This window comes from Hylobates moloch, unplaced genomic scaffold (assembly GCF_009828535.3).
Source record: "Hylobates moloch isolate HMO894 unplaced genomic scaffold, HMol_V3 SCAFFOLD_5, whole genome shotgun sequence".
Taxonomy (NCBI): domain Eukaryota; kingdom Metazoa; phylum Chordata; class Mammalia; order Primates; family Hylobatidae; genus Hylobates; species Hylobates moloch.
In genome coordinates, this window is record NW_026652280.1 from 84,926,685 (window position 1) to 84,953,215 (window position 26,531).

General features: G+C 58.0%; 2 protein-coding genes and 1 long non-coding RNA gene across 5 annotated transcripts; 1 reads left to right on the forward strand and 2 right to left on the reverse strand.

Moving 5' to 3' along the window:
- Positions 1-1,056: 1,056 nt before the first annotated feature.
- On the reverse strand, positions 1,057-9,640 carry AP5B1 (adaptor related protein complex 5 subunit beta 1). Its single transcript, XM_032153459.2, has 2 exons — positions 9,074-9,640; positions 1,057-8,974 (listed from the first exon to the last, which is right to left on the reverse strand). The coding sequence occupies exons 1-2, from the start codon at positions 9,221-9,223 to the stop codon at positions 6,488-6,490; spliced, it is 2,637 nt and encodes an 878-aa protein (XP_032009350.1). The 5' UTR covers positions 9,224-9,640; the 3' UTR covers positions 1,057-6,487.
- A 4,595-nt stretch (positions 9,641-14,235) lies between these two features.
- Positions 14,236-17,224, reverse strand: LOC131383495 (uncharacterized). Its single transcript, XR_009213561.1, has 3 exons — positions 17,077-17,224; positions 16,096-16,362; positions 14,236-15,171 (listed from the first exon to the last, which is right to left on the reverse strand). It is a non-coding gene; the product is annotated as an uncharacterized LOC131383495 (long non-coding RNA).
- Positions 16,315-26,151, forward strand: OVOL1 (ovo like transcriptional repressor 1). Of its 3 annotated transcripts, none has more exons than XM_032153460.2 (4): positions 16,315-16,447; positions 22,966-23,183; positions 23,471-23,660; positions 23,979-26,151. In XM_032153460.2, the coding sequence occupies exons 1-4, from the start codon at positions 16,348-16,350 to the stop codon at positions 24,272-24,274; spliced, it is 804 nt and encodes a 267-aa protein (XP_032009351.1). In that variant the 5' UTR covers positions 16,315-16,347; the 3' UTR covers positions 24,275-26,151. The 3 variants fall into 3 exon arrangements, with proteins under 3 accessions (XP_032009351.1, XP_058294929.1, XP_058294930.1); XM_058438946.1 differs by lacking the exon at positions 16,315-16,447 and adding an exon at positions 17,900-17,994; XM_058438947.1 differs by lacking the exon at positions 16,315-16,447 and adding an exon at positions 18,344-18,632.
- Positions 26,152-26,531: the final 380 nt, after the last annotated feature.

The following is a 26,531-nucleotide window of genomic DNA, read 5'->3' on the forward strand; positions in this document are numbered from 1 at the left end:
ACAGATAAAATACAGGATGCTCAGTGTTAAAAGGAAAACTTTAGCCCAGATAAGTTTCACAGTGTTTAACTGAGCAAAGAACAATTCAAGAATCAGGCAGCCTCTCATGCCAGAGTGGGCTCAGAGACTCCAGTGCAGCCACGTGGTGGAAGACTTATGGACAGAAAGGAAAATGAAGTACAGAAAACACAAATGAGATATAGAAACCAGCCAGATTGGTGTTTGCCTTATCTGAACACAGTTTGAACAGTTGGCCACCTTTGATTAGCCAAAACTCAGTGATTGCCACAAGCATTGGCTACAGCCTGTTTACAAGTCCATTTAGGTTATAGTTTACGATGTACAGAGAAACCTTTAGGCCAAACTTAAAATACATAAGGAGGCAGCGTTAGGATAAACATGATTTAACCCTAGTTATAGCCCGGGCACAATGGCTCACACCTGTAACCCCAGTACCTTGGGAGGCTGAGGCAGGTGAATCACTTGAGGCCAGGAGTTGGAGACCAGTCTGGCCATCATGGCAAAACCCTGACTTTACTAAAAATACAAAAATTAGCCAGGTATGGTGGCACATGCCTGTAATCTCAGCTATTCGGGAGGTTGAGGCACAAGAATAGGTTGAACCTGGGAGGCGGAGGTTGCAGTGAGGAAAGATCACGCCACTGCACTCCAAGCTGGGCAACAGAGCAAGACCATCTCAAAAAAAAAAAAAAACAAAAAAAACCCCACCACTTATATCTGAACCTTGGAGAAACAACTACTGGTTTTTTAGTATAAGTATGTCCTATTAACAACTAAAAAATTCATTGCTTCTCCAAAATTCAAATTTAAATACACATCCTATATAATATTTTTATTTGCTAAACCTAGGAACCCTAATTAGGGCCTCGTAACACATTGCACAAAAGATTCATACTTTCTTCCTTGCATGTAAAATAGAGATTAACCGATATATTTCCCCATCTTTTCCCTTGTTTCATATAAAGTGTATTATCGATAATTGTTAACTAAAAAAAGAAACTCAAGATACACAATTTATAAATTTTGAAAGGAGGAGACTTTATTTCTTATAAAGGGTTAGGCTGAGCCTGGTGGCTCACACCTATAATCCCAGCACTTTGGGAGGCCAAGGCAGGAGGATCACTTGAACCCAGGAGGCCTTAACCAGCCTGGACAACATAGTGAGACCCCATCTCTGCAAAAAATTTTACAAATTAGCCAGGTGTGGTGGCATGCACCTGTAGTCCTAGCTACCCTGGAGGCTGAGGCAGGAGGATCACTTTTGCCCAGGAGTTTGAGGTTGCAGTGAGCTACGATCGTACCACTGCACTCCAGCCTCAGAAAGGGAGTGAGACGCGCTGGGAAGCATGTCTCCAGCCAAGATCAGAGACAGGCACTTCAAAGGAGGAGGCATTAGGATAGCAGCTTCATGCTTAATGGATTGACTAAACATACACATTCAATAGGTTACATGAGGAGCTATGAATATTCATGAAGGTGGTTCTGACACATGCATATTGAACAAACACTTGTGTAACATACAACCCATGGTCACTTTGGGGTGGAGACTTAACATTTAAATGTATTACAATTAGGCCCTATATGGCAAAAGGTCTTTTCAGGACACAAAGACATGCAAGTGCAGGAGCTCTGTAAGCCAGCCAGAACCAGTCCATGGTGGGTGGTCATCTTGTCAGGAAAAAGTTACTGAAATCAGTCTCTTGTCCAACCAAAGCTGTAGTTATGGCTGGTGGAACAGTGGCTGGAGGTCAGTTAGTCAGCATCTGGTGGAGCTGAAAATGTTTTTAATATTGCTTATCTCAAAGCCAGTGCTTGGACCAGGTGCGGTGGCTCATGCCTGTAATCCCAACACTTTGGGAGGCTGAGGCGGGCAGATCACCTGAGGTCAGGAGTTCAAGACCAGCCTGGCCAATATGGTGAAACCCCGTCTCTACTAAAAATACAAAAATTAGCCAGGTGTGGTAGCGGACACCTGTAATTCCAGTTACTCAGGAGGCTGAGGCAGGAGAATCACTTGAACCCAGGAGGCAGAGGTTGCAGTGAGCCAAGATCATGCCACTGCACTCCAGCCTGGGCAACAGAGTAAGACTCCGTCTCAAAAAAAAAAACAAAAAACAACAAAAAAGTGGATTTTGTTTTGTTTTGTTTTTAAGCTTTTTAGCTACTACAGAAAAAAAAAAACAACCTTGTGCAGTTAGAACATAGTTTATTCATAAGTGGGGGCGGGGGAGGCTGGGCATGAAGGGGGGCCCTACATGACTTAACCCTTACTTGGCATGGCCTTAGGTCCTGTTTACAATTTGGTATCGTATTGCCACAGTCTGTTCTGTCCATCTCATGATCCCTATTTTGTTCATTCATGCTGGGCAGTTGTGTCTAAATCATAAAGGGACGGGGTATAACAAGTTGCATCTGACCTCCCAGCCCATCAGGGCTAGGAATTGTTTTAAGTTTCTTCTGAGATCCCCTTGGCCACGAGGTGGCGTCTATTCAGTCGGTGGGGTTTTAGGATTTTTAGTTTACATAACTAATTTGATAATCCAGGGCATTTGTTACAGTGTACCAAGGTGAGATTATGACTCAACTATTTAGCACCTCCATCTCAACACGTACTTCTCCAACAGTCATGGCAGAGGAAGGGAGGGCTGGAAAATTGAGCACCGGCAATGACATATTTTGCCCCAAAACTGACCCCTTCACATTTCTTTTTTCTATTTTGAGACGGAGTCTTGCTCTGTCGTCCAGGCTGGAGTGCAGTGGCCCAATCTCAGTTCACTGCAACCTCCACCTCCTGGGTTCAAGTGATTCTCCTGCCTCAGCCTCCCAAGTAGCTGGGATTATGGGCACGCCACCACACCCGGCTAATTTTTGTATTTTTAGTAGAGACGGGTTTCACCATGTTGGCCAGGCTGGTCTCAAATTCCTCACCTCGGATGATCAACTCCCCTCGGCCTCCTAAAGTGCTGGGATTACAGGTGTGAGCCACCGCGCCCGGCCCTTGACTCCCTTCACATTTCATTAGCCAGAGCTGGGCTTGTGGCCAGATCTGCCTTGAAGGAGGTAAGGAAGGGTATGTGACCATGAGCAACGTCCACACAGGTGGACAAGGTGACCCATGTGACTTTGGTTCCCTCTCTTTAGGAAGAATTTTTGGTTGTACTTGGGACAGTTACAGGCATGCTGCTATTGCCATGATCTTCGGGAAGCTGAAGTGATGAGCAGCAGTGTGTGATTCTGAGGACACAGAGGGCTGGGGTCTAGGAGCTATCTCAGGTGGGCTCAGTCAGTGCCATCCTCCCTCTTGGTGCCTCCCTAGAAGTGCTGAGAAGATGCAAAACCAAAAGCTTTTACTCCAACATTGCTTAGCCAAGCTAAGCACATGCATTCCCTATGATTCAGCAATTCTGCTCCTAGCATGTATCCCAGAGAAATTGTCCCATGGGTCCATGGAGGCATATAAGAATGGCCATTGCAGCACAGTTCTGGTTGGGGTGGGGGGAGCTGAAGGTCATCTGGTGTCCACCACTGGAGGAATGGATGGATAAAATGGGATGGATGCACAAGTGGGCAGACAGATGGTGAAAGGATGGTCAGTCCTCACATGGACCAGTTTCTTTTCTCTTAGGCTAAGGATTAGCATCTCCAGGCAAAAAGAAAACATTTCTGGATTCCCTTGCCACTGGAGTTCTGTGGAAGAGAGAAATGGAGTTCACTAATGAGATGTCCTTTGAAGGATATGGACAGAGGAAACAGGGCCAAGGAAGTTTGCTCTGCGGGCCCAGCCTTGGAGATGTTCAGTCCTTCTGCAGCAACGTCACGCTTCTGGCTTTGTGGGTGTCAGGAGGCAGGAGTGGCAGTCCCACCCCATGTCCCAGGGCCCAAGCCCAGCTTCCTGGGTGCTTAGAGGGGGTGGATGGCAGGCAGGACAGTATGTTCTGATCCCAGCTCCAGTGGGAGCCTCCTGGAGGCGACTTCTCTAGCCTTCCCATGTACTTTGTTAAGTACCCTGATTCCCTTAAATCCCCTTCTGCCAAAAACAGCTGGAGAAGTTTCTGTTTCCTGAAACTGACCCCTTCCTGATTTGGAAATGACTTGCCGAGGTGACAAAGCAAATTACTGCCACATCTCAAGTTTGAAACAGGCCTCCTGACTCCACCTATAACAGTCCCACTGTCCCATGCCCTTTTTTTTTTCTTTCTTTTTTTGATTCAGAGCCTTGCTCTGTCGCCCAGGCTGGAGTGCAGTGGCGTGATCTCGGCTCACTGCAACTTCTGCCTCCCGGGTTCAAGCAATTCTCCTGCCTCAGCCTCCCAAGTAGGTGGGATTACAGGCACATGCCATCACACCCGGCTAATTTTTGTATTTTTATTAGACACAGGGTTTCGCCATGTTGGCCAGGCTGATTTCGAACTCCTGGCCTCAGGTGATCCACCCACCTCAGCCTCTCAAAGTGCTAGGATTACAGGCATGAGCCACCGCACCCAGCCCAGGCTCGTCTTTCCTCTCCTAGCCTGCCCCAATCAGAAGGATCAGGAGGGGTAAAGCTGGCCCATGGGGAACCTGTGGCTGGGAGCCCCATGAGGCAGGGCAACAGAAGAGGGCAGAGAGGGTTGGGACCTCTGTGGCCCTGGCTGAGGTCTGCTCTGATGGCATGGTAATGGAAACCTGCTACCAGATGACAAAACACTATTACCAAACAGCTGGGTGACCTTAGGAAAATCACTCAACCGCTTCTGCCTACAGATTTCCTCATCTGCGGGGCCCTGCAGAGCTGTTGCAAGGATGAAATGAGGCAACGTACATGTGCCTGGCAGCAGAGCTGACCCCACACAGCTCAATCCTCAGTGTGTGCATGTTTGGAAAAAAAACAACAACTAGAGGAACTAGTTCTTCTTACCTGGGAAGATTCCTAAGCACAAATTAGGTTTCTTAGGGGCTGAGATTAGAAAAAGCTTAGTCTCAGCCCCTAGACCTTATTAGCACGACCTTCCTAGAGCTGGCTCTAATCGGTACAGCTTGGGAAGCTCTCTCTGGAGAAGAAACCACCTGGCCACTGCAGCCTTTCTGTTTCTGGCTTAGGCCCACTGGCCTGCCTGGCGTGAGCTCCCTGGGGTAGGGAGCCTGCAAACCTTGGGAGTTGAGAAGCGCTGGCTTGGCCGGGTGTGGTGGCTCACACCAGTAATCCCAACACTTTGGTGAGGCTGAGGCAGAAGAGTCGCTTAAGCCCAGGAGTTCGAGAACAGCCTAGGAAACAGGGAGATCCTGTCTGTAAAAAATACAGCGGTGACTCACACCTGTAGTCCCAGCTACTCAGGAGGCAGGCTGAGATGGGAGGATCACCTGAGCCTGGGAGGCAGCGTCTGCAACGATCCCTAATCACACCACTGCACTCCAGAGCGCCAGACATCCTGTCTTGAACCCCTCCCCGAAAAAAAGAAAGAAAAGTACTGTCCGACAGGTCAGGTCCACACTCTAGCTCCAGCCTCCTTCCTAAATCACTGAGCAGCCTTGGGCAAGGCCAGACCCTCTCTGGGAAGCAGAAAGGAGGTTTTCCCCCTGCCTCCTGGGCAGGGCTTCTGGAGAGCGCTAGTGTGTCTGGGTGAGAAGGAACTCTGTAGCTCTGCAGTGCCGGGTTCTGTCTGGAAGCCTTCTTGGGGCCTATGACCCTGCAATGGTTTGAATGTTTGTCCCCTCCCACATTCATGTTGAAATGTAATTGCCACTGTAACAGTGTAAGATTAGATCCTAAGAGGTGGTCAGGCCACGAGGGCTCTGCCCTCCTGCGTGGACTCAGGCCGTTATCTTGGGAGTGGGTTCACTCTCTCCCCTCACTCCTGCCATTCTGTCCTCTGTCATGGGATGATGCAGAAGGGTCCTCACTGGGCTCTGGGCCCTCAACTGTGGACTTCTCAGCCTCCAGAGCTCTGAGCCAATACATTTCTGTTTATTTATTTATTTTTTATTTATTTTTTTGAGACGGAGTCTCGCTCTGTCGCCCAGGTTGGAGTGCAGTGGCGCAATCTCGGCTCACTGCAGGCTCCGCCTCCCGGTTTCACGCCATTCTCCTGCCTCAGCCTCTCCGAGTAGCTGGGACTACAGGCGACCGCCACCACGCCCTGCTAATTTTTTGTATTTTTAGTAGAGACGGGGTTTCATCATGGTCTCGATCTCCTGACCTCGTGATCCGCCCGCCTCGGCCTCCCAAAGTGCTGGGATTACAAGCGTGAGCCACCGCGCCCGGCCTACATTTCTGTTTATTAGAACTTACCCAGTCTCAGGTATCTTGCTAGAGCAGCAAAAACAGACTAAGACAGACCCTCACCCCCATGAGCCTGTTCCCAACTGGGGCCCACAAGAAAACAAGCCAGCGAGGGCGCTGCACAATGCAGGGTTTTGGGGAAAGAGCTACAGGAGTGTGACTTGGCCCCCACAAGGGCCACAGTCCTGCCACCTGGTCTCCCAGGGCTCAGACAGCAGCCGCTAGCCCACGGAGGTAGTCCCCTGCCAGGGGCAGCACGGCCCAGTCATCGGTCCGCAGGGCCACAGGCACTCCATCTGCCAGGGCTGCCTCCAGCCGCAGCAGCAGCTTTGAGTCCGGGGGCAAGTGGATCGCTACACAGTAGCTGGTAGGGGGCTGGGCCACCACGACGAAAGGCTCCAGGTGGCGGGACACCAAGCCCTCCAGGCCCTGTGGCCCAAGTGGACACCACACACGACTCTCAGCACCCTCTGGCAGGCAGGAATCCCAGAGCTCCTCAAAGAAGCCCAGCCCGGCCCCCACTGGGGGCTGAGGGAAAGGCAGAAAGAGGTCAGCAAAGTTCACGAACAGGGGTGGCAAGTGGGCATGGCACGTGAAACCAGTGGATGTGGTGTAAAGGGCGTGGACATCCAGCCGTGCGGGGGCCGGGCATCGGGGCTGCAGCGGCAGGAGCAGAGGGCGGGCAGGGCGGCCAGGACACAGGCAGGGCACATGGACAGCCTCCAGGGGTGCATATAGCTGTCCTTCCACACGGAAGCGCAGCTCCACGGAGTAGATGGGCTCCAGCGCCTCCGGCTGGAGCTTCAGCACTGGGAGTGGGCCCTTGACCCGATGGGACCCCATGCTCAGCCGTACCAGGGCCGGGGCCTCCTGCACCATCAGTGCTGCCACAAAGCCCTGGTTCTCGGCCACCAGTGAAGACGCCAGTGCAGGTGCGGCAAGTGAGGGGCCCAGGGCCACCCCCAACTTGGGTGCTGCCAGGTGTGCCAGCAGGATGTAGTAGAGGCGGGCATGGTCACGCCCATCAGGGTCCTCCAGCTGCCTGGCCAGCACCTGCAGCAAGTCGACCAGGCCACCCCTCACCCCTGCCCGCAGCAGCACCCGGCAGACCCGCAGCAGGCCCTGCTGTAGGTCCCAGTTCGTGCAGTGGGCAGCTGCGGCCTGTAGAAAGTTGAGGGTAGCACTCTGGGCATCTCCATCTGCCACCTTTGCCAGCATTTGCAAGTGCCAGCAAAGAGCTTCATCCCTGCCCGGCCTGGACACCACCACCTGCCGCAACACCACCTTCAGGGGCTCCCTCAGCTCAGAGTCCACCTGATCCAAGAGGTCCACAAAGTGGGGAGCCAGAATGGGCTGGGCTTGGTACAGCTGGGCCAGTCCGTGGATCAAGGGGGTCAGCACCGTAGGTTGCCCAGCCAGGCAGCGGGCCACCAGATATGAGGCCTGGAAGCAGAGAGTGGCCAAGGCCCGGGGGCCCCCATCCAGGGCTGCCCGCTGCCGCAAGCCAGCCAGCAGCTCTTCCAGGTAGTGCCGTGGGCTTGGAAGCTGGCCTTTCTCCTCTTCTTCGTCCTCGGCACAGAGCAGGCACAGTAAATGCAGGCGGGCCAGGAGGGCCATTGGGTCATGCACGAGACTGGGCAGGAGACCACGGCATAGCTGGGGCCCTAGCAACAGTGGGGCAGCCTCCTCACCTTCAGGGCCCAGCGGCCAGTTCTCAGGGAAGCTCAGGAGGCAGTGCAGGTAAAAGAGATGGGTGGGCGGAGGCAGAGCAGGGTGCTGGGCAGCCAAGGTGAGCCGGCGGAGCAGCAGCGCTTCATCTTGGGCTGTGAACAGGGCCTCACCAAAGGCCGCCTTGAGCGCAAGCACGGCGTGCAACAGTGTCAGCTGTGCTGTGCCTAGCAGCCGTACCAGCTGCGGCTTGAAGAGTGCCGGTGGCTGTCCCTGCAGACCCCGCAGGGCCCAGCCCAGCAGCCATAGGAGCTGGGCCTGGGCCACAGGAGTGAGCAGATAGGAGGTGTCCAGAAGCTGGATCACCGCAGCCCGCAGCTCTCGCGCCTCCTCAGGGCTGTGCTCTTGTGCTGTAAGGATACGCTCCCCCTCTCCCTCCTCAGCTGCCGGCCAGCTGGGTGCCTGGGGCTGAAGGCGTCCATCGCCCTCCTCCACTAGTGTCCAATCCCAGGGACCACCCCCAGTTGGGGAGACCTTATCCGTGAGCAGTCCCCCCAGGCCAGCCCCAACCCGGGACTGGAGCACCAAGGTGTTGCGCAAAGCAAGGGCCAGCAACAGGCTGAGTGGCTGGACGGGGCCTTCCTGCCCCAGCAGGCCCCGCAGCAACCCCAGGGAGCCCCCCAGCAGCCCAGGTTTGCAGCTCTCTAGCTCTCGCAGGCACTCGCAGGCGGTGGCCCGCAAGGGGCGCTGTTCCGAGGCGGGGACAAAGCCTCGCCCCAGATCGCTGCCCGCGGCCAGGCCGAGCAGTAGGGGCAGGAGCCGGCAGGAGGCGCCCGAGGTGGGGCCCAGCGCGCCGCCCGCCGCCAGGGCAGTGGTGGCCGCCAGCAGCAGTGGCCGACGAAGAGCTGAGGGACGCGGGGGTAGGAGGACCAAGGTGTCCAACAGGGAGGTGGCGGCCACCTCGGCCGCAGAGGCGTCGGGCCACAGCTGCGCAGGGTACTCCAAGCTCAGGGCCACCAGGGAAACCTGGATGGGGAATTAGAAAGGAATCACGAAGATGAGGTTCAGGACGCGGCGGGCTGGGGTGACCCTGCGGGCCGGGGCAGGGGACGCGTGGGGGCCTACCTTGGTCTGTTCGCTCAGCTTCTCACTTCTCAGGTCGCCCAGCAGGTCGCGACCCAAATCCTCCCCCTCGGGACCTGCCATGAAGGCGGACGGGCTAGCCCGGAAGGCCCCCAAGCGCTGGGCCCAGGCGTCCCGGCTCAGGGGCCCCATGGTGAGGTGCGCGGGCCCCTGCGCAGGGGAGAGGGACTCTCAGGCCGCAGCCACCGGCAGCGTGGGGCCCGCTGCCGACCCCAAGGGGCTGCGGTCACCCCCGGCCGCCGCGCAGATGCCGGCGGGACCCGCGCCCGGCTCCCACGGTGAAACTAGGGCTCTCGGGGCCGACGCCGGAGCTGGGCGCCGGGGCCCCCGCGGGACGGGACAGGAGCGGGGCAGGGGAGGGTGCGTGCCGAGAGCTCGTTAGGCTGCCGCCCTCCCGCCCGCGGCCCGCACCGAAACCACAGCGCCACCCCGGCCCCCGGCGCCGGCGGTAACGGGCCGCGCTCACCGCCTGACTCAGCCGCCGCGGGCGCTCAGGCCGGCCGGCTCCTTCCGGGCTGGCGGAGCGGGGCGGGGCGCGGCGCGGGGGCGGCCGAGGCCGGGCGGGGAGGGGCGGGGCGTAACGGGGCCGCCGCCTCCCGCAGGTGCCGACTCGCCGGTTTCGCGGGGGCTGACTAACTGTCCCGCCGCTCAGGCCCCCTTCCCCGAAACCGCCGCAGGCCCGGGCAGAAAAGGCGGAAGGGAGTGGGTAGGGGCGGCGGAGCGGGGTGGGCCTGGGCCCCCGATGCCAGGTCCCGCGGCGCAGGGCTGCGATCCCGCGGCCCTCGGCGGACATCGGCCCGGCCCCACCAGCGCCTGCCAAGCCGCGCAGGGCGGCAGCCAGCGCGCCCCCCGCCGGCGCCCGGGCACACCGCACCCTGCGCCAGACGCGCGGCCCCGGGGGGCGTGGGTGCGGGTCCTGGGGCTCCCGGAGTGGCCGCTGGGGGTGAGCAAGGTGCGGTCGCAGGGCGCCCGCAGGAAGAGCGCCCCAGCTGAACCGGTCCAGCGGGCGCCCCAGGGCTTGGCTTCGCTTCCCTGACGCCTGCCCGGGCCCCCAGCCCGCTCGGCTTGGGGGCGAGGAGCCGGCGCCGCGGTTGCGGCCAGCCAGGAGCTTCTGACCTTTGTTTGCCCCAGGCCGCGCTGGCGGCCCGCAGGGGTCGTGACGGCGAGGGCGGGGCAGGGCCCTAAGTCGAAAACAACGGGATCCATACTGGGGAAGTGCGGGCTGTCAGGGCCTGGCCGGTCACGGGGCTCGAGGCATGCCTAGCGATGGGGAAAACAGGCCCGGGAGGAGGGCGGCCTTGCCAACCGAGACCTGGGGCCAAGCAGGGCCGGAACCCAGCACTCTTGACTTCAGTGGGCTGGATTCTGGCTGTTTGGGGGCATTCGGGGGTCTGGGCCGCGGTCTCTCCTAGGCCAGAGGCCCAGGTTGCAGGTGCCCCACAGACCACCGGTTTGCAGGGCACAGAACCGCCGGCGCCCAAACCCCACCACCCACCTCTGGCTCCAATTAGCCGCTCTGAAGATGAAACAGGCCTGAGCCCCCATGAAAGCCACTGCCAGCTGGCCTCTCCCTACCCCATCCTGCTCCAGATGGGAGGTGGTGGAGAGTTGAGGGGTGGAGAGTGCCAAAAAGGAGCCTGTCTGGGTGCCCTTGGGGATGGAGAGATAGAGACCCACCCGGAGGGACAGGTCCAGCCAGAAGGCCCGGTCCCGGCTCCTCTAGGCCCTGGCTCCACAGTTGACTCACAGGCGGCAGCCCCAAACCACTTCCCTCTAGGTGCCTCAGTTTCCCCATCTATAAAATGGGAGTGATAACTCCCACCCAAGAGGCTGTGTGTGGGGTGAGGCAGCCTGGCTAATTAAACCCAAGATGAAAGAGGCAGGATGAGAACAGCCCTGGGGAGGGGAGGCAGCCTGCAGTAGGAGCCAGTCTGGTTTCTCTGTCTGAGCCCAGAGGGTGCTGGTAACTGCACATCCCCGGCCCTCACCACCCTCACGGTGAGGCAGGAATGATTATTAAACTCCTCGCAGAGTTGAAGAGACAGGCTTCCAAGGGTCAGGGAGCCTGACACTGGCTCTGGCCCCGGCTCAGCCTCTGACAGCGTGGCCTCTGCACACCTCCTGCCTGAGTCTTGGCTCCTTGAGGCTGAGGGTCTGGAAGGAGGGAACCCACTTGTGGTCTCCAATACTGCAATGGACGAATCCGCATGGACTTACTGAGGCTCACAGCAACCCCAAGTACCGAGGGTGGGTACCAGATGAGGAAAGGGAAGCCCACAGAGGTGTGGTCTCTCAGTCACAGAGCCCCTCAGAGGTGGAGCCTCGACTTCCACAAACAGCCCCTTGTTGCATCTGACCTGGTCCTCCCCCAACACCAGGTACCCTCGGCCCTCTTGGGTGTCCAGGTCCCTGGATGGGCCCTGTTCTCACCTGTCTGCTCCCCTATGGGTGGGTGGTGCTGGCTCTGTCCCTGGCAAGGCCAGGCATGGAGCGGAGCTGAGACCGTCATCAGACTCACCCGGGACAGCAACATCCCAGCCGAGGGCCCAGGTGTGGGCCACTGCCGGATGCTGAGCTGGGAATTCCCCACTCCATGCCCTCCCTCATTTCTTCTCCTGCTGAGTTTCTGTCCTCCCCATGCAGCCCAGTTGTGGGCAGACACTAAATACAACGCTTGTAAAAGGAAAAAAAAGTCAGTTTCCCAAGGGGTCCTGAGCCTCAGTTTTCTCATCTGTAAAATCGGGCTACAGCAAACACACCCTCGCAGCACTGGCTGCTGGGGATACAGGAAGGCTTAGGAAAGAACGAGTCAATAGGCAAAGCCACGGAAATAGAGCAGATAGTGGGTGCTGGGCCAGGGGGAGGGGAGACACAGTGACAGCTAATGAGTACAGCGTTTTCTTTGGGGCGATGAAGATGTTCTGAGATTTAGTGATGACGGTTGTACAGCTCTGTGAGGTTACTAAAAACTGGTGAATTGTACATCTTATAAAAGGGTGAATTTGATGGTATATGAATTCTATCTAAACAAAGCTATTTAAAATGGTGTTTAAAAAGGGGTCCCGGCCGGGCGCGGTGGCTCACGCTTGTAATCCCAGCACTTTGGGAGGCCGAGGCGGGCGGATCACGAGGTCAGGAGATCGAGACCAGGGTGAAACCCCGTCTCTACTAAAAATACAAAAAATTAGCCGGGCGTGGTGGCGGGCGCCTGTAGTCCCAGCTACTCGGAGAGGCTGAGGCAGGAGAATGGCGTGAACCCGGGAGGCGGAGCTTGCAGTGAGCCGAGATTGCGCCACTGCACTCCAGCCTGGGCGACCGAGCAAGATTCCGTCTCAAAAAAAAAAAAAAGGGGTCCCACCCCAGACCAGCAGGGGCACAAAAAGTAAAAATAAAAAATAAGGCCAGGCGCGGTGGCTCACGCCTGTAATCCCAGAACTTTGGGAGGCTGAGGCGGGCGGATCATGAGGTCAGGAGATCAAGACCACACTGGAGAACACGGCGAAACCCCGTCTCTACTAAAAATACAAAAAAAAATTAGGCGGGCATGGTGGCGGGCGCCTGTAGTCCCAGCTACTCAGGAGGCTGAGGCAGGAGAATGGCGTGAACCAGGGGGTCGGAGCTTGCAGTGAGCCGAGATCACGCCACTGCACTCCAGCCTGGGAGACAGCCAGACTCCGTCTCAAAATAAATAAATAAATAAATAAATAAATGAATAAATAAATAAATATAAAAATAAAAAGGGGTCCCTCAAGTTCAGAACTTGCACTGATGGGGAGGAGAACCAACAATAAACAAGAAAGACAAAACAAAACGCCACGGAGTGAAAGTTGTGGCAAAGAAAATAGGATAGTGGGACAGAGGTGGCGGCGGACAAGGATTTAGCTGGGGTGGATGGAGAGGCCCCTCAGAAGAGGGGACATTTGGTTGAAACCTGAATGAAGAAAGGTGGCCAGTAATCCAGTAGGGAAAAGTGTTCCAGGCAGAAGGAGCATCGGGAGGAGGGGCCAGAGCTGGGAACAGGCCAAGGCTTGTTCAGGGGACGCAGGAGACAGCAGTGTGGCTGGCATACAGGGACCCAGCTGGAAGGGAATTGGGAGGTCAGCGGTGGCCCCAGCACGCCAGGCCTCAGGCTCTTATTCCAGCTGCAGTGAAGCCACTGGAGGGTGTTAGCTGAGGGGAGGCCTGGCCTGGGTTTTAACAGCACCTCATGTGGCCCACCTGCCTCTCCAACCTCAGTTCCCCTACCCTCTCTTCCTCCCACTGCACGGCCAGGTTGCATTTGGGTTCACGGTACACACTAGGCTCACTCCTGCTCAGGGGCCTTGGCATCAGCTGTTCCTTCTGCTGGTCATGGTCTTCTCCACTCTGCACAGCTGGCTCCTCCCTCTCATTCAGGCCTCAGCACCCCTACCTGCCACCATCACATTCTCTCGCCAAATGTTCTGTGTGCATTTTATGCTTCTGCTTACTTGTTTCCTATTTCTTTGTCTGCCTTGCTTTGTAGAATCTCAGTGCCTGGCCCAGCAGATTCTCAAGAATTAAGGGATGAATTAAGGGATGAATGTACGCCATCTAGCTGGCATGTGCTGCTAGATGAACAGAGATGTGCTGCTAGATGTGGTGAACAGAGCACAGGACGCCAGCCTTCATGGCACTCACAGTTCAACTCCATGTTTCCCCGCCGTCACATACATCGTCTGTCTCCTGAGCTGCCCGTGAAGACAGCCACACCACACACTGCGGCCTGTGGGTCAAACCTAACCCACAAAGGTGTTTTGTTGGACCCATTCCATGTTTTAAAATTTTTTGATTAGCTGGGTGTGGTGGCAAACACCTGTAGTCCCAGCTACTCAGGAGGCTGAGGCAGGAGGATCACTTGAGCCCAGTAATTGGAGATTGCACCACTGTGCTCCAGCCCAGGCAACCTAGTGAGACCCCAACTCTTAAAATTATTTTAAAAATAAAAAAAATTGAGCTAACATTTAAAAATTAGTTGATTTCACTTACAAATCTGGACTTCTGGCTTCTCTTGGAAAATGGAAAGCTGTGGCCACGTGGGGTTTGTGCACCTGAATGACAGGATTGTGACTGCCATTTAGATAGGCACATTCTCTCCTGTCCCCCCCACTCTGTTCTCCCCGACGGCCAGGGCCAGTTGTGTTTTATCACTGAATTTGTAGTATTGTCTTCCCATATCTATGTCTCTACCAAAAGTTGGACTGTGAAAGGTGAATGGATCACAGGAGTCAAGAAAAGAGGATATTCATTCATTCAACAAACATTTATTGATAATCCACTTTGTGCCAGGCCCAGCTGTAGATGCTGGAGATATAGCAGTAGACAACACCGCCTCCCACCTGGGGCCCCATTCCACATCCTGTAACTCACTTGTGCAGGGAGGGGTTCCCCTGGCCGGCTTCACTTTATTTACCCAGTGTCCTGTCCTTCTGGACACTGGAGTTGCTCCCTTGATAGGGAAGACTGACCCTTGTGTCTAGGGACATCTGTGAAGACTTCACCGTAGTATCCACCGAGTACCCTCTGTGTACCAGCCCATCAGGGCTTGGCACAACAAAACTGCTCAATCAATATTTGTTGAATGAATGAAGTAACTGAACCTCTCTCCTAAACAGATTGTGTTTAAGGTTGTTTCTCCTGGATTCACCTCAAAAGATAGGCACATACCAAGTGTTCACTTAATGTCAGTTGAACTCAAAGGTCTGGCTGGGATCAGGGTGGAGGTCACAGCCCTTGGAAAGGCAGGGGAAGAGGCAAACACGAACGCCCCATCCCTGCCCTTAAGCAGGTCAGCGAGTGAAGGAAGCCCAGCCAGCGCCAAAGTGTCACGATGAGTGTGGGCTTCATGGAGGCCTCTGAGGAGCGGGGGCATCCCTCCACGTGGGCCTGGGGCCTGAGGAGAGTATGAAGAGTGGCTGGGGGCGCGGGTCCCAGGCTGAACCTCAGCCCAGGGCAGGCCGTGGGTAGGAAGCTCTCCGCGGTGGCCGCAGCAGGGCAAAGGCGGCTGGGCCTTTCCCGGTCTGAGGTCCCCAGCCCTCCGCGCTCCACCAGCCTGGCTGCACCTGAAATGCACCCATTTGGGACAAGGAGGAGAGTTTTTGAGGATGCATAGGTCCCAGTGGCCAAGACGCGGGGTTGTGTCGGGCTCTCGGCGCACTCTGCGCAGTTGAAGCCACTTCCTCCGTGAAGCCCTCCGGGCAGAAGGCGGGTTCTCCGCCGGGTACTCGGTCGCGCGGTCCGCGCCTCCCCACACACCGGCCGGGGCCGTTCCTGCGGCCCTGCGTGCCTTTTCGCACAAAGCCGGCGCCCAGCAAACACCTCCCCGGCTGAGCCACGAGTTGCTGAGCCACGAATTGCTCAGCCAAGCCTTTGGGATCCCGCGCCGTCTGGGCCCAGGCCCGGTTCAACAAGTGCGGACCGGGCCGCCCGTTCCCGCCCGGCGGCTTCGCGCCTCCCCAGGAGCCTCGGGCGCGCCGGGTTGGGCCGGCCCTAGTGGGACGAGTTTCGTGTCATCACCCGCGGAGCGTGCCAGCGCCGGTGCAAATAACGTTGCCCCCTCCCTCCCTGCTCCGCTCGCTCCGAAACTCCTGTTTGCAAACGCCAGTACGCCTGGCTAGGAGGTCCCGCGGGGGCCGGTCCAGCTGGGCAGCCAGGGGCTGAGTGCCCGAAGCCCGCCCCCCGACCCCGCCCCGCCCGGCCGCCCCGCCTGGGCCGCGAGGCCACCTCACCCGCAGCGGAATGGAAACCGGTTCGACAGGTAACAAATAGGTGGGTTGTCACCGTTATTTCCCAACGCATGCGCCGTCGCTCCCCGGGCCACCCCAAGCTAATTAGATCAGATCACCGCCCCCCACCCCCACCCCCCACGCCCCAGCCACCAACACACACCGCCGCGAGCCAATAAAGCGTGAACCCGTCCGTCCGGCTCGCACTTTAAGACTTCCCGAGCGGCCGCGGGGACGCCAGTCGAGCCGGGAGACGCTTACCTGCCGCTTCTCCGCGCCGCCGGGTGCACCTGGCCGCAAGGGACCTCGTTCGCAGGGAAGACGGCGACACTCCGCGGAGTTGGAACCGGCGCGCGCCGTCCGGGCTCGGACCTTCCCCGGAACGTGGGGGCGCCTTAGCGACTCCTTCCCTGCCGTGCCCCGTTCCCGGCGTTCAGCCCGGCCCCGCAAAGGTGGGACGGCTCCCGGTTTCAGTTACGGAAGCGGCCCGTGTCCAGCGACGAGGGTTCGAAAATGCCCCGCGCGTTCCTGGTGAAGAAGCCGTGCGTCTCCACGTGCAAGAGGAACTGGAGCGAGCTCCCCGACGAGGAGCGCGGCGAGATCTACGTGCCAGGTGAGGCTCCAGCCGCCCTCCGGCCTGGGGCGCCCGCGGCGGCGTCGAGGCTGCGGGCGGGCGGGCGCAGGTCCGCGGAGCCAGGCGGCAGGCGCGGTGTGGGCGCCGGGGCTGAATGCGGCCGCGGCCTGGGCTGGGTGGGCCCGCGGCTCCCGACCCGGGACTCGGGGGGCGGGGGCGGGGCCGGCAGAAAAGCGCCGGTCGGGGCGGGGGCTGCATGGTGGAAGGGGAGCCGCTCCCAGGGCCGGGGGGCGCGGAACCGCCTACCCCCGCCCCCTGAACCGCGGCATAGAGGAGGCAGCGGGGTGTGTCACTGCTCAGGCGACCCTCGGCTCCGACGTCGTAAATCCAGAAAACCGGGACTTGCATGAGGCGGGAGGAAGGCACTGGAGCGATGCCACTTTGGGGGGCGGGGAGCGAGCTGGAGTTTCGGCCGCTCGCACAGGTCCTTCCTCCTCCCCCACAACACTGGTGGCCGGGTCGGAGTGAGGGTCAGGCCAGTGGGGGGCTTGGGCCCCCAAATTTTCGTTGGGCTCCGGCTGCTGGTCCCGCGCAGTGAGCCGAGACGGTGGGGCAGGCGCCCGCTGCGCCCCGCTTGCCCTTAAAGCAGAGGTGGGATCGGGTCTCACCTCTGCTAGAAACGCACTTCCTTCACCTTGCGGAGGGCACAACTGCATGGAAAGCAGCTGCAGGGAGCCCACCCCACAGCAGAGGGCCAGGCCCGGGGAAGCTGGTGTACCCAGTTATTTTTGGCAGACGCCTAGACAGCGTCGACTGTGAGAATTGCTTCTTCCTCCAGCGGCATCTTCCCCTGAACGCCCCAAGAACACTCCTACCCCTTCTGCCCTCCCCCACCCCCAACAAAGTCTTTGGTCTGGAGAAAGCCTGCTTCCTTCCGAACGCCCCCTCCCCAGGCCTTGGGGGCGGGGCGGGGACGCTCTGAACGCCCAGCCCAGCCCCTCCGAGGGGGGAGGGGAGGAGTAATTAACCAACTGACTTTGACCCTTGATCTGCAGACTCCCTGGCACCGCCCCAGGCCTTGTAGGAAAGTGGGGAAATTAGGGTAGCAGTGAGGGGCCCTGTGAGGGCTCTTGCTCAGTTTCCCTCCTGAATAAGCTGTTGGAGACAGTGTCCTGGTGAGGTCTTTGTGGCCTGACCTTCCAGGACCCAGTGGCCTGTGGCGCTGGCAGGATGTTTCACAGCTTAACCTGATCTCAAGAGGACCCCTCTTCCACAGTTCCTTAAAACAAGGGAATGTGCCAAAAGACCCTGATAACCCCAGTGGGGAAACTGAGGCAAAAAGGGAAGTGAGTGGCCTCCTCACCTGAGGCAGATTAGGGTGTGGGCTCAGAATTCTGTTTATAGCTTCTTGCTTGGCCACGCTCCCTGGTGAGCTGGCTGGTTCTCTACCTGGGGGTTGGTGAGGGCACACGGAGGGCCAGAGCCCCCTCCCCGCTCCGCCCTCCGCCCTCCACCCTCACCTGTGTTTGACTTGCTGCTTAGCTGCTCCTTGGGATCTGATAAACTGAACTTGGACCGTGGTAAAGGTGAGCTGAGCCCTGAGCCAGGCTCAGTGTGCTGTTATTTTTAGTTTTATTTTACATCCCAATCAGTAACAGATCATGTGTTGACTTTTACAAAGGACAAAGAAATTCCGTTGGTTGAAACCATTGACTTCTTTTTGTCCTAGCGATTTTCTCTGCCACACTTCTAGTGGCCACAGTGGAAGTGGCAGAGGAGACTTATGCCCCAGGGGCTTCCCAGCAGGTGCAGGGGAGGGCCTCTGGGTGGTCCAGGCCACCCGCTGCCACCATCCAGGTGAGGGAGACCTGCCGGCTTCTCCGTAGGCTCCTCCAGGATGTGTGGTGGGAGTCCAATCTCAAGGATGAAGGGAGAATTTGTCCTCATCCCCATGGCAAGGAGAGAATCCTGTGGGTCAAGTAAAGGGTAGAAGATAGAGAACTTAATTTTACCTCTGAAAGTCATGTGGCCCACTGGAGAGTTTTCCCACAGTTTTTGGCAATGAGAAAGGGAATGTCCTCAGTCCACGCTTGGGTGCCTCAGATGGCTGGAGAGTGGGGGTGTGTTTTGTGCTGGCCTGTCCCCTGGCTGGGCCATTCCATCACCAGCCAACCATGACCCCAGAGCCAGCTGGGCACGTTTCCGTTCACCTCACAGATTCCTGGTAAGTTGTGACCAGCTAAGCGTTGACCCCATTTCCAGTGGAGGGCCCAGGAAAGTGGGAGTGTTTGAGTTCTGACCTTCCTGCCAGGTTCCTCTGAGACCCTCAAAGCCTCCCAGAGACCACCTGGAAGGAGAAGGTTTTACTGGCCAGAGACGCTGGGCCCCAGCCCGACAGCACTGATTCCGGGGCCCCAGTTTGACAATCGCATCAGCCTCTCTCCCCAAGGCAGAATTCTAGAGCTTCTCACTCCCAGGGCAGAATCTTTCCCCTGGGAAGAGGTGAAGATGGTTCCAAGCACCCTGGAGACTTGAAAGGATTACTGGCTAGGAAGCCACCTTGAACCGCTCCCCCCGCTGCCCCCCCAACCACCCTCTCCTCACCTTCCTTTGTTATGTCAATATTGACTTGGAGTGACAGGGAGTAATGCTGGTTCCTTGAGGATAAACCCAGGCACCTGTACCCAGGGGGTAAATTCTACCTCCTGGACTGACCAGGGAAGGGCTCCAGGAACAGGGTTGAAGCTGGTTCCCCCGAGCCCCACCCTATGCTGAGTGAAATCTCCAGGCCCGGAAAGCACCTGAGGACAGACTGAGGCTGGAAGCTGGAGTCAAGGAGCATCCCAGGGCCTCTCCCAGGCCTCCCACCACTGCTTCCCAGCCTCCCCTCTGTCACTGGGCTGGCCACGGTTTGCTCTGCCACTCGCCTGGTGGACACTCGAGCTCAGGGAGGCCAGCAGGCTGGGCGGTGGGACACTGGAGCTTCCTTCAAGGAATGCGGTCCAGCCTGGCTCTACCACTAGGTAATGTGGGCACTTGGGCAGATTTCTTTCCAGCTGGTCAGGAAGGCTGAGAGTGAGCTTTGGGGCCCGAGGATGTGTCGGGGGTGAGGATAGGGAGAGCTCTGGCCTCCGATGGGATGGTTACCCTATAGTCATCCCTGGGCCGTGTTTGGCAGTGAAGGAGATGTTTGCTGCGCTCGCCAGGGAGCGGGGCTGGGAGAGTGGACAGCCACACAGTGGACAGAGACAGAAGGGCAGCATGGGCCTGGGCAGCCAGCTAGATGAGACTCCTACCTGTCCCCCAGGATCCTGTCACCAGGCTGCTAGGCTGTCTGTGCTGAGCTTAGGTGTCCTGAGGCGGAAACCTGGCAGATGATTTGTCTCAGAAAGAACAGGTGAGGGCGAGTCCTTTGGCCGCAGGGAGGATGGCGAGGGAAGCTGGCCATGGGTGAAGTCGGGGCTCCTTTGTATCATCGGCCATTTCAACAAGTCCTGGACAGAGTCCCACAGAAGCACTGGGCCTGTGCCTGGCCGGGTGGGGGCTGCAACAGGAAGCACTGTTCTGGGCGGGCACCCTGGCGCGAGGGCCGAGGTACAGTGTTAACTTCTTTGTGGATACCCAGTGAAAAGCGGTTGGGAAAGAGGGAAAATACACTGTCTGAGGGGACCTGTGACAGGTCACAGCATGGAAACAGAAGGCCAAGAGACTGGCCCATGTGTCTCCAGGCCAGCCTGCCTCTGGCTGGTGCTGGGTCCTTTTGGATGATTGCTAGCTGACTTACAGGGACCAGAGGAGATGGGCACGGGGGGCACCAGCCCTTCCTGATAAGGGTGCAAGGCTGCTGAGAACCAGCTGCACTGTGCTGACATGCTGGGCCCCCGTCTCACCTTCAGAACTGGGCTGACCCCCATGCTCTGGGGCAGCACCCATGTGGTCAGTGGGGCCCAGGAGGGGGTCATCCTTGCATCTGCTTCACTTACTCTCCCCAGAGAGCCAGGGACAGGCCTCATGCCCAGCCCTGTCCTGAGGCCTTGCATGGGGGACCCGGCACTTTCCCCAACATCTGGGCCAGCAGCTTTCCATCCAAGAGATGGAGGACTTACAGAGGCTAAGGCAGGAGACAGGCCTCGATGGGCAGCTGCCCTGGACATGGTCCCTTGGTGTCCGTGCCTCTGCTCTGGGCCTGGCCCTCAATATTGTCCAGGTAGAGGCAAGTTGGGCCAGCAGAGGGGACCCATAAACCCCCAGGCAGTAGGAAGAGTGCCAAGCTAGTTTGGCCTTGCCATACTCCACAGTTGTGGGCGGGTGATGAGTGGTCATAGCGCCACCGCCTTGCCGGAAACATCTAATTAGGGACAGAGAGCACCACAAGCAGGGCCCAACCAGTTCTGCTTCCTGCCTCCTGCCACTCAGCGACACTCAGTGCCAGGTGGCACGCCAGTGCGCACTCCCTGTGCGTGTGGCCACAGAAGGGACATGCTCATGGGGGTGGCAGGGAGACAGGTTTGGCGGGGTGGGTGGGATGAGGCAAACTTCCCCACCCTGGCAGCGGGTGGCCGCCCATCCAGCCTCCTCTGCCCCTCGCTCAGGGTGGAGGTGGACCAGAGAGCCAAAGCAGGCAGGCCCACTCCCTGGCCCCGGTCTCCCAGCACCAGCTCAGCCAGGTTTGTGTGGAACAGCAGAGGCGGGCAAAGGACACAGGTCTCCTCCCAAATGCATGGATCTCAGGACCCTAACCATGAGCCTCCCCTCTCGTGGAGCAAGGCAGCCCAGAGCAGCCACCCTTGTGGGCTCAGCCCGTCCCTCACCTGCTGTCTCCTGCCCTGCTGTGGTGCAGCTGGGGGACCTCGCTCACACCATCCAGTACTGACAGGCAGAGGAGGGTAGAAGTTCCTGTTTGTCTCCACCTGGACTGAGAAATGGAAGCTGTCATCTAGCTTTGAATTCTCAGCCAAGGTCTCCAATAGCTGGTGAGCCTGCATCAGAAACTCACCATCACCCCTACACACCCCCAGCCCTGTGGGCACAGACAGCTCTTGCGGCAGGGGAACAGGCCTGGGTAGACAGCCAGACCCCGACAACTTGAGCCTGACACTCAGGCTTAGAGAAAGGTGCAATGCCAGCCCAGAGGCCAGGCCGGGGCCAGGCGCTGGTGAATCAACCCTAGGAATGAGGTGGCTCATTAAAGGTCCCCGGACAGACGGACGCCAGTGCCTGCAGGACGGGTTCTGGGCGGCGGCGGGCGCATTCTTCTCTCTCAGACCTTTGTTGTGTTTTGAGGGGGCGAGAGCTGGGGCCTCTCCCGAAACTTCAGCACTGTCAAACGCACCCTCGCTCCACAATCACATTCCTCTGCTTCCCCCACATCCCTGTCCTCCTGGGAGAGGAGGTGAGGGCGGCAGCCCTCCTGCCCGGGCCCAAGCCCGTTCTCTGTCTCGTCGGCTGCGGGATGGCAGGGTGCACAGGGCCGTGCTCCTGCTTCTGCAATCCCACATCAGCCTCCCTCGGAAGCTCACTTATCCTTTTGGTCATAGGCCCCTCGTGATTTTTCCTTCTGAAGCTTGGAAGATGTCCTTAGCTTACAGGTTTCAAGTACTGAGCTCAGGCTCTTTGGAAGAAAAATATTAAGTTGAAAAATTTGCCCCAGCTCTGTTGGCTTTGAGAATTGTCTGTCTGTGTCCCTCGAGAGTGCTCTCTTTCTGCTTCTCTCTAGTCAGCACTGGGCTCAGGGTCTGAAGCCAAGCCTCCCCGGCCCGTTCGGTGTGAGGTATCTGCTGTGGGGCGTGGCTGCATCCAAGGGCTGCCAGGTATCGGTGCTGCCGCTGCTGAGGGAGCCCCAGCCCAACATGCCCCGGCGAGCGGTCCTGCCGAGGGGGAGGGTTGCATAAGCCTGGGCAGGCTGCCGAGACTGTTAGGCTGCATCCACCTGCGGCTCCCTGACCTCCTCCCTGTTCCACCCACCTGGCCTGTTTCCCTGCAGAGCTGGGACCAGCTGGGAGTGGACAGCCTGGAGCCCTGGGGTGCAACAGCAGGGACCGGCCTGCTGGGGTGGGTGTGGGAGGCAGGGCAAGGACCACCCAAACCCCCAAGGCTAGCAGTCAAATCTGTTGGAGGAGAGGCCTGGAGTGGCCCAGACCACCAGGGACCCTTCTGATGAGGCTCCAGGAGCTGTCCCTGGGCAGAAGGTCTCCACTGGTGCCCTTTGTCCCTGCAGGAGAGTGGATGAGGCCTGGAATTCAAAGGGACCTGCCCAGGTGGGGCAGGCAGACAACTCCGGAGGGATAATTGGCAGGGCAGTTCGGTCCTCCCAGTTCCGCTAAGACACAAATTACTCAGCGGGCAGTGGCGCTTGGCTGGCATCACCTGCAATTACCTTAATAGGGCGGGAGGGCGGTGCAGCAGTGGTGGTCGGGGCAGCCCCGCTCTGCTGCATGCCTGCGATGGGAGGGACGGAGTCTCTAGGTTCCAGCCGTCTCACGGCTAGGGAAGCTTCCAGAAACCCGCTGGATCCTCTGTTCTCTAACAAGCCCCTCACCTGTCTGTTCTCTCCCCAGTCAGCCTGGGCTTCTGCCCACCACAGCCCTACCGGGAGCCAGAACCCTCTGTGGCCGAACCCCCTTCCTGCCCCCTGGCTTTGAACATGAGCCTTCGAGACTCTAGCTACAGTATGGCCCCTGGGCCCTGTGTGGTGGCCCAGCTGCCCTCTGAAGACATGGGCCACTTGACAGACCCCCAGAGCAGAGACCATGGCTTCCTGCGCACCAAGATGAAGGTAATGCCAGTCACGCTGTCTCCGAGGGCCAGGGGCGTGCGTGTAGACCTGAGTCCAGCTCATGAGACATGGCACAAATGAGATGTAGGCAGAGACTGACCTGGGACCTGGGCCAAGGTTTCTGCAGAGGAGTGCCGATCTCCGGGCAGACGGCACAGAGCTGTGGTCTCTGGGAGGTGGGCACCACCCTCCTCGGGCACTGGGGGCTGGCATCCACATCTTCCCAATCTGCCAGCCTGTGGCCCCAACTTCTGGATGTCTGTCAGCAATGCCATCCTCACCCACAGGTGACCCTTGGGGACAGTCCCAGTGGAGACCTGTTCACCTGCCACATCTGCCAGAAGGCCTTCACCTACCAGCGCATGCTGAACCGCCACATGAAGTGTCACAACGATGTCAAGAGGCACCTCTGCACATACTGCGGGAAGGGCTTCAATGACACCTTCGACCTCAAGAGACACGTCCGAACTCACACTGGTAAGTGGAAGCCCATGGCTGGGAGGAGCACGCCGAATCCACCTGGCCGCGGCCGTGTGGGAAAAGTCCAGCACCCCCTGCTCTTCCTCAGTGACAGGCAGCCCGGGAGGGCATCCCGGAGCTCAGGGCCAAAGTCCTCCTGAGCTCATCAGTTAGGAGTTTTGATTTGAGAGTCACTCGGGAGGCTGGTGTTGGACAGGCCTCCGTCCATCCCTTGGCCCTAGAGGCAGGGGTCCTGTCCTTTCTGTGTCTGGAAGCAGCCGACAGCCTCTAAAGTCCCTGCCAGGTATCTGATGCTGGCCCCTGTCCTCCCCACAGGCGTGCGGCCCTACAAGTGCAGCCTGTGTGACAAGGCCTTCACGCAGCGCTGCTCTCTGGAGTCTCACCTCAAGAAGATCCATGGCGTGCAGCAGAAGTACGCGTACAAGGAGCGGCGGGCCAAGCTGTACGTGTGTGAGGAGTGCGGCTGCACGTCTGAGAGCCAGGAGGGCCACGTCCTGCACCTGAAGGAGCACCACCCTGACAGCCCGCTGCTGCGCAAGACCTCCAAGAAGGTGGCCGTGGCACTACAGAACACTGTCACTTCCCTGCTGCAGGGCAGCCCCCACCTGTGAGTGGCTCGAGCCCTGGGGGTGCTCCTGGAGGCCCCAAGAGGGTCCAGGATTGCCTCCCAGCTGCCCAGCCAGCCCACCCTCCTGCGACCTCTCACCCGAACACCAGTGATCAGGACTGGAGCCCCCGTGCCTTGGTCTCCCCCCAGGCACACGTGCTCACTCAGGCCCAGCAATGACCTCTGCTCATTTTTGCATTTTTGACTTATGGGCTGTGGCTGGTCTGAGCCTGGGAAGATGTGCCTATGTCAGGAGAAGGGATGAGGCCAAGGCTGCCTTCAATTAGAAGCAGCCGCCCACAGAGACAGGCACTGTGTGCCTGGCAGCAGGACTTCCTACCCAGAGGAGGTTCGAGCTAGGATCCCACTGCCCCCGCCTCTCAGCACAGGGCAGGGGCTGCAGGTCCCCAGTGGACATCAGAGTCAAAAGCACTGGCAAAGGGTACCCCTGCAAACAACTGCTGTGGGGGCTGGCAGCGGACCCCCCACCTGGCAGGGCTTCTAATGCTCAGGGTTCTGGAGGGCTCTGTCCTTCCGGCAAGGAGAGGCACACGTGTGCCCAGCCATGTGTGTGCGTGTGCTTGTGTGTGTGCACTGCTGTGTGTGTGTGCATGTGCATGCACAGGAAGCCTTTCCACATATCACCTCATTTCTAAGAAATAAACTGCAAGGTGCCAAGAAGGTTTTATTTCCTTTTTTTTTTTTAAAGATGACAAATGTACAGATGTTAATATATTTTTGGTGCCAATGGCGATGTTTTTGTTTTTAAGAGTGGGATGGAGCTGGCTTTTCTCCATTCTCATGCGCTTCTATTTATCCTGGACATTTCAAACCTCCTCTGTGCCTTGGCTCTGGGCGGGGGCTGCCCCAACCCACCCCCATTCTTTGTATGTGCTGAGACAGCCACTGGAAGATCTTCCTCCAGCGGCGCCCTAGACGGCTGCTCCTGCGAACAGCCCATAGCATCATCTGCTCTTCCCTCCCGGCTCTGCCCTGCACATCCTATTGAGGCAAGCCCCAGTGACCCGGAGAGCTGGCCTGATGCTGAGGGTGTGTCCTTCTGGGGCTTTAGGGGGCAGGCAGGTGGGACAAATGACGATGCCCATCCACTACCTGAAGTACTAGGACACTCTTGCAGGGCCAGGCTGGAAGACCGGCCCTTTTCTTGGTTGAGTCAAAAGCCCTAGCACAGTGGCAAAAAATGTGACAGAATGATGACCAGCACCTCAGAAACTTCCAGAGGGAGGAGAGGATTTGATGGCTACCAAATTGTATCTGTTGCCTTTTTTCTGACTTTTTCACCTGGCCAGGCTGGGGTTTGGAGTGGCTGTGGGGAGAGCCATCCTGGCTGGCTGGCTGGCTGGCTCCCTTGCTGCAGCTGGGAAAGGGGTTCTGGGTGTAAAGGGGTGTGTGTCTTGTGGGCCAAAGGGAAAGACAGGCAGGGGTCAGAGCCAGCCTGCCAGAGGCAAATGCAAAAGAGGTCCCCAGAACACAGCCAGCTGGGCAGCCCCTTAAAGCCAAACCCCACCTGAAGCGGAACCACTTTGGCCTCCCCTGCCCAAAATGGGTAGTGTCTATACCTCCCTGGGCTCAGGCTCAGGCCCAGCCCTGGGCTGACCTAAGAGGAAGGCTCCTTCCTGGACTGCCCTCTGAAATGCGTATAGATTGATTCTAAAAACGCGTTTCACTTGACTTTAGAATGTCTGGGGAGCCGCTGTATTCTGAAATTTACATAGCACACCGTAATGTTATCTGGAAGCTCTGTTTTTGTTTACATTTCTGTATCCCTGGGTTGACTGCCAATCCGAGGCCGTCATGAAGCTCTGTGTTGTCTGTTTTATTTTATAACCTTCCTCTCAACTATTAAAATTAGAGATCTAATGTTTTCTGTGTTTCCGATGTTTTTGTCTTATGGGCCCCTTTTTCCCCATGTAGAGAAGTAATCGAAACAATTGACACATTCTTATCCAAACCTTTCCTTGTTACGGTCACCGGGGGGCCCTGGTCAAGACAAGAGCCTGGCCCAGATAGCTTAAGTGACCTGCCCAGGGCCTCGGACAGCCACTGCCTGCTGAGTCCTGGTTTAGCATGCTCTGCTCTCGGCAGTGGCAGCAGCGGGGCCCCCTGGGCTCCGTCCATCAGCCTCATATTACCCTGCATCCTGACCAGTGGCCTCTGCCAGGCCAAGACCGCCAGGCTTTATGTAGTCACCTGGGGATCCACTCTTGGCGTCCCAGGACCCTCCCAGGGTTAGACCACAG

Bases quoted from the DNA above. Each gene is read 5' to 3' on its own strand.
- AP5B1 (XM_032153459.2), bottom strand. From the start codon at position 9,223: ATGGGGCCCCTGAGCCGGGACGCCTGGGCCCAGCGCTTGGGGGCCTTC. The intron at 8,975-9,073 runs GTAGGCCCCCAC...TTCCCCATCCAG, and splicing joins AGCTGAGCGAACAGACCAAG to GTTTCCCTGGTGGCCCTGAG.
- OVOL1 (XM_032153460.2), top strand. From the start codon at position 16,348: ATGCCCCGCGCGTTCCTGGTGAAGAAGCCGTGCGTCTCCACGTGCAAG. The intron at 23,184-23,470 runs GTAATGCCAGTC...CCTCACCCACAG, and splicing joins TCCTGCGCACCAAGATGAAG to GTGACCCTTGGGGACAGTCC. The intron at 23,661-23,978 runs GTAAGTGGAAGC...TCCTCCCCACAG, and splicing joins ACACGTCCGAACTCACACTG to GCGTGCGGCCCTACAAGTGC.